Below are 13,560 nucleotides of genomic sequence, written 5' to 3' on the forward strand. Positions count from 1 at the left end.
GGTCAGTGGAATTGCTCTCCAGTCACGAGCATCAAATAAATTCTTCTCTAAGTTACCTGTCCTGGCATGCCAACATATAGAGCATCCAGTCATAAGAATTACCAGTAATCCTCAAATGGCAACCAACTGCATAACCTCATAAAATACCTCCTGATTTCATATGCAATAAGTTCATCTAGCATCCTATGATAGCTGGGTAGTGATGAGAAATTAGAACAGTTGATTATCCACAATTCTTTAATATAGGTGCCTCTATCAAGTACCAAATAGATCCATACACATAGTGTTGTAGACTTTTCTATAGCTTGTCACACAAAATCTTGGTAACTGTACTGAAATAAGTAATGTATGCCTACAGGGAATGAATGAGATATCCAGTTGAGGTTTGCATATTTGAGCTTTTGAGTAAAGAACTGGTGTACTTTAACTAGTTCTCAAAATTCAAAATAAAATACTGGTGCAGTCAAGCTGTTTATGACTATGTTAGGCTATTACGACGTTTATGTGGATGATGATGAAAATTAATTTCATATGAATGCAAACACTAGCTGGCAATTTCCTGCATTACAGCAGCAGTACAGATAGGACACGCAGTTGAAGAATCTTAATTTGTGGGCACATGTATACCCGTGCATGCTTCACGAGCATTCATATTTCAGTAATACAACTCTCTCTACTGGCCTATCATGCAGCCAAAGATGAATGGTAGGAGTAGCAAATAGTTTGGGTGAAGCCAAGAACAAGTAAACATGCTCAGTTATTAGTGACTGTAGAATGGTATTAAAGACTTTATCAAGTACACATTCATTATTAAGAGAAAGAAAAAACCCTCTTTTTTTCTTTTCATCTTTCATCTTTCTTCAAACTTTGAAACAAACTAACGTATGACATCATTGAAATAGCAGATGCAAAAGCCATATATTGGGCTTATTGCCACTATATGCATGAAGCTACAACAAGCATTAATTATAGACTCTTCTGGAGGATGTCTTCTGGGGAATCTCTAATTAACATGCTACTCCTTGCACTACAAAGTGTGTCAATCCCTTTGCCCAGCCACTAATTCTTACGTTGAATTAGTAAGGCACCTTTGTGCATTTCTGTGCCCTTTTCGTTTCATTATCCTATAAGGCCTGTAAGTGGTTGAAACTCTAATATGCATTTAAGTTGCAGCTTTTAAGACGTGATAATTATTGTTAACTTCGTCAAAACAAAATGTCATTCAGAATAAGGAGCTCTAAGATGTAAAAGCAATGCAAAGCTCACTGAAATCTTCCTCAAATGCAGAGAGAAGTTTTGACTATGTGTGCAAACACTTCTGACATCAGAGTGACTTTATTGGATATATTTGCAAGAATGAGCCCAAACGTACATCAGTACTCCAGGCATGTCAGTTTTCAAACAGTAAGGTTCCCAACAAGAACCTCTAGATGGACTTAAACCAATATATCCTCCAATCTGCACTCTGCACTTATGTTTTTCCAGTATCAGAGATTTCAAACAACCCATACTTTGTGCTGGATTTTCACTCATCCTCCTTCAGTCTTGAACGTAGGACATATTGTGCATTAGCAATCAAAACAAAACTGTTTCATCAAAGTCTGATAATGGGAGCTAGTGAAAAATAAATGGAATTTAATGTGAGAATAAGTATTGCTAGGGTTGATGTACTGATTGCTTTTTTTCTTTTTGTTTTTTAACTGAATTCACTTACAGCATCTGCTTTGTATTTGGAGTGAAGCAGCTATAAAATTTTCTGTTAGCCATAATCAGTCTGCAGAATTAAGGGCTACTGCTGTAAAATTTAGAAATACAGATACTTGACCTTTTCTGTGATGATGTTTCTACAATAGCCTTTGGCAGCAAAGCCCATAGTCTAATCGATCGTATAGTAATTGTCCTAAAACTTAATATAAATTATTCCTGACATTGCTTAAGCACATAGCACTTTTATTTACGTCCACTGACATATGGAAACAAAATACTCCTTTTTCCTTTGTAGCACTCTGTAACAGGTTGGTAGACTTAAGATTTTACATAGATAAAAGAGTTCATGTGTTCTCACCTAATTAAAAAACACAAAACCAACACAGCCCCAAAAAATCCATAAAATATCTCAGTCTTACAAATGAAGACAACAAATGCCAAGTCATCCTGGTAGATGAGTAGCTCCCACCAATAAAAAAAAAAGCGAAGCACCTCTTTCAGATGAGAAAATCAGAAGAGAACAGGGGACGAAGGAAAACATCAGACAGACCCAAATGCAAGATTAGGTAGGGTATATGTGGTTTTACTAGTAAATCAAATCCAGTAACACAAAATTTGAGGAAGGGATTGACTTGTGGTATTATCTAAGTCTATTCTGTTCAGCTAAAGATTTGACAGGTATATAGTCCACTTACATGCAGCTCTTTACATATGCAGCAAAATTTATGTCTCCTGTTCAAATTTTATACCAGTTCTGTTAGACTTAAAAGATTGATTGCACTGCTGTTCTCATGAAGGTCAAACAGGCAATGCAAACTTCTGTTGCTTTTAGTTCCTAAATTTCTGTAGAGTTACCTTAATTCAGTAGTGCTTAGGTCTACTTCATTAAGTCTGTAGCCATACTTATATATATCGATGGGGTGGGAAAACGTAATTTTCCTGTATAAAAGAATAATAAAACATTTGGCAATCCATACATCTGCATTATCTCCTTAGTTTTCCTTTTGCATCAAAACCATTTTAAAGCCGCAGTCACTTTCTTTATTCTCCATTTCTTTAAATAAAATTATTTAAAATTTTCAATAAACTTGGTAAAATATTCCCTTGAAGTACCTATTCCTTGAAAGAATCATAGATCATAGGATAGTTTGGATGGAAAAGGACCTTAAAGATTATCCAGTTCCAATCCCCTCCAACATTCCCACCCCCTGCCATAGGCAGAGAGACCTTCCATTAATTAGACCACTGGCCTTGAACACTTCCAGAGATGGGGAATCCACAGCTTCTCTGGGCAACAGATAAGTTGCCTAGAAGATGAGCACAGCAACTTGTCATCATGGTAATTCATCTTATCTCTTCTAGATTACTATTTTTATATTAGAGAATGTGTATGCTGTTCTTCTAGGTATACTGACATCTTACTGCCTTGTCTTCTTCAGCTTTAATTCCTGGCACTGAGCATGCCAAACCTGTCTGCCAATATTAAATTCCCATTCCCACATTAGGGAACACAACATACTTTTTCAGTGGGTCTGTCTTCATAGGCTCTTACTCCGAAGTGACCAAGCCAACAACAATATATGTGCAATGTGCCTATGTCACATCATGAACAGTGTTCAAAAAGAGAAGTTTAGTCATTCTTTTCATACATTGTTCCAGCTGATGGCAATAGAGCCAAACACATTACGCAAATACCTATAAGCCTAATGTATATTTTTGTATCTTTGTGATGATCGCCATCAAATTAGATTTCACATGAAGATCTGCAGAAAGGTGGATACCCTATTCTTTTCAAATTTCATTAGTCATGATGAAGTACAGTACGGCCTGAAAATTTAGGTCTTATGGCTCTGTTTTGTTCTAAGCAGAAGTATAAAGTAGAAGTGGAACAAATCCATACCTGATTTTGAGATTTCATTCTACTTCTTTGCTAACTACAATAGGTATTTGCCCAGTTTTACAGGTTAAGCAGTTTTCTTCATAGGAGAAAATTATTTAGAAGGAGCACTGCTCAGTAACAAGGGTCCTAAGTCTAAATTTTTATTTTGGATGTATTCCCCACTTTGGTACTTAACTTTGTGACCAGAGCCAACTCAATTTCCCTTGTTTTCTCTATCTTCTCAGGTTAAATAATGAAAAATAGGAGTAAAGGGGGAATATATTCCCATTCAGCATATGGACAGGAGCACCTCAGAATCAACTGATTCCTCTTCTTAAAGTCTGGTTGAAACATGTAGGCATTAATACACTAAACAGCAACAACAGCCTTCAGTAAAATCTGTGCAATTTCAGAATTTAAACTGGTCAAAGGAAAACATCTCTAGAATAGAGAATATTTTCTAACAGCCAACGGAATGAATAACTGACTCTCTTCTTCACCAAAAAAGGAACGAAATGATAAAATTGAGAACACCTTTGCTGTCAGCCATAGGATGTACCTAACAGACAGGCATATTGAAGATAAATGCTTTATTCCTGCATCTTTTCTCTTGTGGATTTCAGGAGACGGCTCTGGAGGTAAGAAGGTAGACAAGAGGCTTTTATTGATTTTCTCTGCTGTACTTGCTCTTGCTACTTATTAAGAGCGGTGGAAATTGCCCATAGCTATCTTTTCCCATGTTTTTTTCTAGCTGCAATACTGTCACTCCTGCCTTTGTTCATGTCCTGGAAAAGTAGTTCCTCTAAGGACTGCTGCTACAGCAGCAGCAGACACCTAAGTCATATAAATGAAGACAGTAAGAGATGTGCAAGCACTTCACAATACTCCAAATTTTCCTATAACACCAACAGTCATTTAAAGACCTTCAACCCACAATACCTACAGTTAAGACTTGTCCAAAAGCACATGATGGCAAGAGAGATCCCATAGGATCAGGTTGTAAAAGACTGCCTTGTTTTTAACTGTGGGTCTTTTTTTCAACTAGAGTAAGACTCATTGCAACTTTCCTTTAAGAATTTGCAATGGTGTCAACAACAGCAGCAGTAGGGACAGCAGCTTTCCAAGCATCTGTCATGTCAGTGCTAGGGCCATCATCAGAAACAGATTATGCTAGAGACAGTTGTCCCGTGTGAATCAGCAAGACTCAGTCAAATCTCTCCATTCTGCACTGATCACTGATGAAAAAGGATTTTCTTTGAATTGAAGGATAAATGTTATAAGTTCCCTGTATGTACAAGAAAACCCTCAGCATGTTTTATGACTTACTTTCCCTGATTTTCTCCCAATAAATGCACACTCCAATCTGATAAATATTCCCTGTGGAGGACCACGCATTCTGCTGTCCAGACACCGGGTGAGGGGGTGGGGGGAAATTTAAAAAAATCAACCTATGGATGACTAAATATTGATGAGCGTGGTGTGAATTCTGAGGTGGTTTGTCCCCCACTCTGTCATCCACTTACTAATTTACAGAGTCTGCAGTATTTAGAGTCACAATGTCAACCAAAGTCAGAAGAAATAGAATTCTAGAAAGCATTACAACCATCATTAGCACTCTCTCCCCGACTACTTATCAGACACATATAAATCTTGATGCCTATGTGACTCACTATGATGAAATTAAATGAGAGCAAGCAGAGCAAATGCATGTCTACTGCTTTTATCTCTAACCTAGTCAGACAGTCATCAATATAGTTGAGCTACTGCAATATATTCTGTAATATTTCAGAATATTGTTATCATTTTATCAAACCAAATATCTTTAGTATTCACTCCTTCTATACCTCCACAGTTTTGTAATCGATAGCCCCTCTCCAGCCCGGACTGTATGATCCAGCATTTCATACAACAGTCTCACATGCTCCTTATTCTAAAAAAAAAAAATAGAATTTCCTTTCAAATATACACTTAATTTATGCCTAATATGGTGAAAGGAGAACTAAAATCAGCATGCACAAAGGTAAGGAAGTAAAGCAGTTAAGAGTCAGCAAGGATGTGAAAGCATGTGGTAAACCTGTTCATAGCTGCATGCATTGTAAATACACAGAAGCTGTAAGTTCACACCAAATCAATCCTCCATTTACCCTCAGACATTTTAATCTATTTCCTTAAAAGGACAGGTGCTGATAAAGATTTGAAACAGAGACTGAATTAAGAAAATGACAGGAAAAAAGAATCCCTGCTGCTACAAAACAGCACTCTCACTGGGATTGCATTTCTTAAATATTCTCCTTCAAGGAAAGGAGCATAACATTTTTTATATTTAGCCTGAGAAGGTGACAGACTGAAATCAGAGTTGCTAAACCCAAGGCAGGTAGTGTGAAATCTAAGGAAGTACAGCACTGGGAACCTAAAAAGAGGAAAGGGCTTAATTTCTTTTTCATCTTTAGAAAATCAGTACATTATTCCAACTGAGCTAACATGCTCAACTGTATTGCAGGATTACAAGGAAGCTGAAGACAAAGGTTTCATTCACAACTCTACCCTTTTACAAGGGATAACCTCCTGCACAGATGTAAAGTCAAGTCACGTCTGATTAAGTTCACTTCTCCTGTAACAGTGGAGAAACAGAAAGAGAAACCTTGATCCTATATTGGTCACTGTCCTGTACATTTTTCAGACCAAAATTTAGTATAGAAAGTGGTGCATGTAGATAGTCATTATAATTATGCTAAAAATCACATAGACATTTTTAAGTTTCCTTCTCCTTTTTAATAAAAATACCAACTCTTTCTAATAGTAAGTTATGAAATACCTTTAAACATCACTGATTTTCCACCATTCATTTTCTTTTACTACAGGTCATGTTTAAAATAAATCATTCTCTACAATGCTTAGAAATGTACCTCCTCTTGATGTCTGTCTTATGCACACTCTGCTTTGTGACATCACAATTAGCTGTCGTGAAAATGAATATAACATAATAATAATAAGCAGAATACTTTGGGTCAACTCCTGGTCCAATTAAACCAAGATTCACACCATTCACTTCACCAAGGCCAAAATTTCACCTTGTAACTTTTGCTAACAAAAACCCGGTGGGAATAGCTGAAAACAGAAAATGGCATCCAGTTTTTATGCAATACTTGATAAATAAATTCAGCAGGAGGTTTGGCATTTGTTTTCATGGAAACATGGATGAACCTATCTCATGCAAATAAGCTGTGGTGGCAGAAAAGAATACATAAATTGGAATATTTTACATAAAGTGATATTTTGCTCACAAAGCTTATGATTTTCAGGAACTTATTAGTTGTACCAGTGGCCAAATGAAGAGAGATAATTCTACAAATAGGCAGAAAATTATTTTGCTTGTCCCCAACTTACATATCATTTTGTTTTTTTCTGAATTTCTGGCAATGCACTGTGAGATTCTATTAATTCTTTGTGCTTACTGAGGCAGAAAAGCAGAGTATGAGACTTCTGATCATGCTAGAGGGTTATCTTTTACTACATTACTTCATTTTGTAAGTTTGCCAAACTATGTTTAATCATTGTTTCTAATTGAAAATAATAACGTAAAATTATCCATACGATACACTAATTAGGACCTACCTCAGACTGAAGCAACATAAAAAAAGGAAAGTGAAATGTAAGACAGAAAGCTGACACCAGAAATATTTTTAATCTGTTTCTGGTCTAATATGTTAATATTTCTCATTTATCACAGAAAAGTATCATGTATGCTGACCTAGCACTGCAACTTTTTGCAAATGCACAACAGCCAGCTGCTAATGGTTTTGAATGCTATTAGTGCATTGTGGTGAGAATAAATGTATCAATGACTTCTTAATGACTTTAAATGTGATGCCTCTGTGAAAGTAGCAAGGACAGGCACAAACATAATACACTGTGTTTTATTAATAGAAGAACAACCATTTTTAACTCCGCAGTGATCAGGCCTGAAGTGCACCATAGGTGATAGCTTTGTGACAAAAATAGAAAGAGATTCTCTTAGTCTCAAAATAATACTCCCCAGAAGGAATTACTTTCATCCTCTGGAGTAAACAGATTACTTTGGACTCTCGCACACAGCCCCAAACAAATAGCCCATGTCTGAAAAACACATCTCAACAAAAATCTTTCAACTCCCTGCCTAATGAATGATGGGCATACAGAAGGGTTAACTACAGGAGGTTCTCATTATTGGCATTGAAGACTTTAAAATATGAATATTTCCATTTTTCTTTTTTGATTGTTCCTTATAACTTATTATCTTCTTTTGGTATCCTTAACTACACAGCATTTGTCAAACATCAGAAGCGTTTGACAGCTTACCCTTAAAAGAATTCAAGAACAGAAAACTGAAATGTATTTCTCCAGGATGTAGGCATAAAGCTCACGATAACACTACAAGAGCTGGCAAGAGGCACTTCACACAGTGAGGCAAATTCAGACTTATTTTATTGTCCAGCATAATTTTACTGAATTACTGCACTTTAATTTTAGCACAGAATTAAAAGTTGCTCTCTCTGTTTCTCCCTGTTGGTGCAAAGAAATTCAGTGACTGATGGGGTAATTTAGCAAGAGCAGTATTTGATCATTCCAGGAACTTCAGAGGTCATACCATAAATGGGCAGCAGCAAGGCCGTAAACTTCTAAGGCTGTATACTGAGAGAATTGTGCATTACTAAAGTGGAAGTAAAAAATTACATGTGAAATAGAAAATGCAGTGGAATACAATTTTGAAATAATCAGACTGCTATTGCATATCCAACAATTTATTCCTGTTTAGAAGTCAATGGCAAAGAGACAAAACACTGGAACTCATAGCTAAACATCTGATTTGCAAGATGAGGATCACTGCCGTCTTCACAGGCAGTTGTTCCTGATTATAACCATGCAAACAGAATAAGACTTGTTCCTGTTTAGTTTAAAACCTGGATTCCCCTTGACATGCTTGTTCTGCACCAACAATTCCTGTTTTATCCTGCACTCTTCAGCACGGAGGAACAGGTGTGCCCTGACTAGAAACCTTCTGCTGCTCAGTGTAGAAGGATATTTCCTCACTCTTAACCTAAATTTTACCCATAGGGAGACTCCAATTACACAGACATTGGAATGCAAGTCCTGTGCTCCCTGATGTGCTGCATGAGCTGTGAAAGAGCCAGATCTCATGTGCTCAAAGTCCTCTGCAGTCTGGCTGTTGTATTTCATACATGCAGGCAGTAGCAAGATTTCACTCCAAAAGGGCCTCTTCAAGTCATACGGGAGAGAGATGACCATCCATGCTAATGGTGAATTCTGCAGGAAATGTGTCTGGTTTGCAAGAAAACGGATGGGTTTGCTATTCACCAGCAATACAAACTCAGTTTTCACTTTGGAACTTTCAAAGCCCGAAGGGGTTTCTCCCCTCCCCATTCCTCATCAGTGGTAACAGTGTTTCCACAAGTTAAATTCTGTCATTGTTTATACCTATGCAACAAATAAATATTTTCCCACACTTGGAGACACTTTGCCAGTGATGGGTTCATATAGGCAAATGTTGCTTGAACTCATTATGATTAGGCTATCACAACTTCCTAAGCAGTCCTGTCTCTGGTGTTTGACATTAACTAAGATCCTTGGCTTACTCATTCAGGATACATTGATTTATCATAACTAAAAGCATGTTAAAAAAAAAAATCCAAACTGATATGACCAAATATAAAAAAAAGAACTTTGCAATTGTTTTAAATGAGGGTTTTACCATGGGCTTCACAATGTAAGTATACTTGAGCATATGAAGTTACTAATTTTTTACTTCTTTTTAAATTCATAATCCTAAAACAATGTATAATCTATTTTATATTCCAGTTCTAAGAATCACATGGTTTATTGTTATTGTTGTTTCTGAATGATCATCTAAACTCTGGATTGAGGAAAAAATGGATTCTAGTCCTTCCAGTTGTAGAAAATAATTTGAAAAGATGATCCAGCTACATTCAGAGACTGAATAGATACATACACAGAGATTAAAGAATACTGATGATTTTAGACATTCCTGATGTTTTGGGGACCCAAATAATTTTAGCTACATCAGCTATACAAGCCTGTCTAAAGATTAAGAAATTAAAAGAAAAAAAAATAAACAACAGTAAATTCTCAGATTCAGAACCTTTCTTCTTTTCTGCAACTCATCTTCAAATTTCCAGTTTTTCAGGCACTTAGGGATGGTGAAGAGAGAAAAGAGACATTCCAACTCACTTAATGAGAAGCACAGAGCCCAATCGCCTTAGGTCGAGATCATAAATTCAAATTGCATCTTCTTTTTTTTTCTAAAGTGATATTACACAGTTCCTGTCTCTCTTGCCATGTGCATAAAACCCAGTGAAGTCTTTTGTACAGGTAATACAAAAAACTAACCTTTGTCACACCCTCCACCATTTGAAGGGAAAAGAGGAGCAGCAGGGAAGAGGAAGGACGCACCTTATTCTCCTCCACTAAATAAGAATATTGCTGCATTTACAAATGAGTCCTTTTTTATTACTTAAGAAAGGCATTTCCACATTCACCATTGATATTTCATTTATTAAAAAAGTGATCTTTTGTGTGCATGTGAAAGGCACTTTGAAAACTGTTACAACAAAAAACCAAAACAGAGGCAGCGAATAGACCTTAGCGCCTATGAAAGATAATCTCCCACTAACTTCAAAGGGGCAAGGTCAGGTCTCACCTTTATTCTTGTGCATTTGCATTATTGACTTTATGAAACAAAGGCAAAGCCCTAAGTAAAGAATTCATCATACAGACCAAGGGTGCCTGCGTGATCCTGTGTCATTAGCGACAGGCAGCTCCCAGCCACACATCACATACTGGCTGAGGCCCCGGCTGTTAGCACAGCATTCAGATACCACTTTGCTGTGGTATGCGAGAGATTAAATGCTGTGCCTACCACGGTGATGAAAACTCCTGCTTTCGATTTGTATTCATTCACCTGTTGACACATCCACTGACTGGTACTCTAAGATATAGGGTAGAAGCTGAGAAACACCTCCACCCTCAAACTCAGCCCCTGCCAAAAATCTTGTCCTCAGATTGCGTCTCCTCACTTGTCCGCAGTCTCTCATCACTGGCTTACCTTCTCCTTCTCTCTCCCCAGTAATATATCCCCAGGCTTCAGTTTGACAGCAGGTGCTTTCTGCCATTCAGTACTTTCTGTGGGTGAAGTAAATTATGTTTCTGACTTAAAAAAAAAAAAAAAGAAAAAAAAGAAGCAAAGGCTACCCTTATTAGTAGGCAAAACAATAAAGTGGTACATTTCATTGAATGTTTTTTTCCCCATACGGTAAACTTTATTTGTTGTGAAATCACATATTTCAATATCTGGTAGGTTATTTACAGTATTTCTGATCTGTCCAACAAAATGGTACATAGCTTAACTGTTCTCTTCGAGGTGATTACTAGTCATGTAACCCATTTTTCTACTGATTAGGGGAGATGAGTCAGTACTAAATATTCTATTTCCTCATACAATTGATTTTTCTTCCAATATTATTTTCTCCAACAGAGTTTTGATGGTTATTCTTTATTAGTATAAGTCACCTGCAGATGCGCTAGAGATTTCACACTATGAATTCAAAGACCTTTTCTAGAAGCTCTGGAGAACAAAGTAATTTTTCATATCAAATTCTGCTCTTCTCTTCCCCACTGATGTAACTGTCAAAGAAAATCACAGCTATGCTGACAATGCAATACAAATGAAGTCGGATCCGTACAGACTATTTCTGCAGAGGCCCAAAGTCCAGAGGTGAAAATTATATATTACTCTCAACAACAGAACCAGTCAAAAAATCTGCAATTGAAGACCTCACCTCTTACAGATGAGATTAATCAGGAGCAAAACCAACCTAGCTCCAAGCAAGAACATCAGATTCCCAGTCCCTTACAGATTTCTTCTATCAGAACCGCCAGATAAAGAAACAATGTCACCAGCAAACTCACTGTTGGTATTGCCAGGCTGATTCCTACCTTCCAACAGCAAGAGAGACACCACCCCACACCCCCACAGCGCACAGCTAGCTGTGTCCCTATCCCCCTAATGAATCTTCTGATGACATTTAGTCCAAAGCATCTTTTGTTCTGTTTTGTTTAAAGAAAAAAAACCAAACCACAAACAAACAGGAAAGTACATTAAACCAAACACTTTCAATTTATATTATTTTTGGATCACTTCCTCAGTGGCCTGCCCATGGAAAGCTAGCATTTTGCAAACTTTCAACTAAAATAAGAACAATATTCAATACCAACAGGATGAAATGAATCAATCTGCCCATGGCTTAATTCACAAAGGCAAATTTCTCTTTCACAGTCTCATCCCAGAAATAGGAAATAAACTTCTGTTCTTCTGTATCCATTTCTGCTGGAGGAGAGGGCAAAATAGGGTCAGTTTGTTGTTTCTTTTGGCATTCTACACTTTTCACAGGATAAAGCCTGACAAAGGGACAGACTATCAAAACTGAGCCAGAAATGAATCAATTTATAGCAGAGTAGTAAAATGAAAATATGACTCAATCTGGTTATTACTCAATATAACTTACAGAAGAAATGGGTCTTTGTAAAGTCTTAAACAAATTAGCTTGCTTGCTTAGCAGACTTAGGGTTTGTTAAAGGCCCACTGAGGTGCCTCATTGTTTTCAGTGCTCTCTGGCTCATTGCTCTTTCCACGTGGTTCAGTACCTGGGTGTAACTCTGTATTTCAGAAAATTTTGTCTAACTTCAGGTATTTTCAGAATGACTGTAAAACAGATTGAATAAAGGATTGGAGCGGGGGTGGGGGTTGGGGACCTGAATTAATTTATCTCGACAAATTAGTCCTATCAGATACCCCATTAAAATCAGTCTCGAACTAAAATTAGCCTTTTAATCATCTGAGCTACGTGACTGAATCATCATGTCACAGACAGCACACAAATAACCAGAAGCTAATGAAATGCAATGCTGTACCTCAAACAAAATTAATCATCGATTTCTTAAAATTTTATCCAGAAACCTGAATTTATTTATCTCCTTTTTTTTTCCTTTTTTTAAATCCCATCTGGTGGGAGTTAATATTGAGCAAAGGCATACCAAAAAATCTAGCTTGATGAGTTTCTAAGGAAATCTGTTACTACAGGAAATATGTTCACTTCTCTAACAGGTACAAACAAACACAACTGATGGGAAGAACACAATCAATAAAACAGTTTCCAAAAATACTGGGGCTGTTTATCTTAAGATCAGATGTGAGTGATTTCAATTAGATGCAGATCTGTTCTGGTATTTCTCATCTTTGCCAGCTTGTCAGATAATTGCCTCCCAAACAACTGTAGTTATCAGGCTTTCTCAGTTCAACTATTAACTCATTCTTTGACCAAAAAAAAAAAAAGAAACCATAGCACTTGGAGTTCTTCTTCAAAACAAAGGTATGGATCACAGCCTGAAAGCTGCTAACTATATTACAATCATAATTTAAACATATTTTTAATACCAATACCATGGCATAATAGAGAATTTTCTAGATTTCTGTTACCTGCTGCTGCATTTTGTACACTGAGGGGGAAAAACATGGTTGTGGTGAAGGTCACTGGTTGATACAGCTGAAAGTTTTTATTAATAATGACTACTCATCCTGCATCTGTACTTTATTACTGTTATTATGCTTATCTCTCATAAGGTAGGCATACTTGAGCCAGAATTACAGCTAATTTACAAGAAAAAATAAACCAAATCAAACTACTTTTCACCTCCCATACATGATACATGTTTATACGTTTCCTTAAATCAGAACCACAGGCTGGTGAAAAATAGCACTGTGCCTTAAAAAGAACCATAGTGTTTCACCCCAGAGTCGCAACATATGTTTAACACTGACTTTTACACAAGAGGAGTGCAGATGCGTTTTGTTTGTAGAGATCTGTGGTAGGTTTGGGGATCTGTCTGGGTGAAACGCACTG

General features: G+C 36.9%; 1 protein-coding gene across 8 annotated transcripts in view; it reads right to left on the bottom strand.

The window, feature by feature from the left end:
* Positions 1-13,560, bottom strand: part of EPHA7 (EPH receptor A7) — a 163,779-nt gene that overhangs the window by 124,680 nt on the left and 25,539 nt on the right. The window contains exon 4 of one of the 8 annotated variants that reach the window (XM_027670161.1): positions 10,689-10,811. The exons of the other annotated variants lie outside the window; for them this stretch is intronic. Coding sequence (XP_027525962.1) covers positions 10,774-10,811 — 38 coding nt within the window. The 3' untranslated portion in view covers positions 10,689-10,773. Of the gene's footprint in view, positions 1-10,688; positions 10,812-13,560 lie in introns of those variants that run through there. 8 annotated transcript variants of the gene reach the window in all.

The sequence above is a fragment of the Corapipo altera genome, unplaced genomic scaffold (genome assembly GCF_003945725.1).
Source record: "Corapipo altera isolate COAL_440 unplaced genomic scaffold, ASM394572v1 2b, whole genome shotgun sequence".
NCBI lineage: Eukaryota > Metazoa > Chordata > Aves > Passeriformes > Pipridae > Corapipo > Corapipo altera.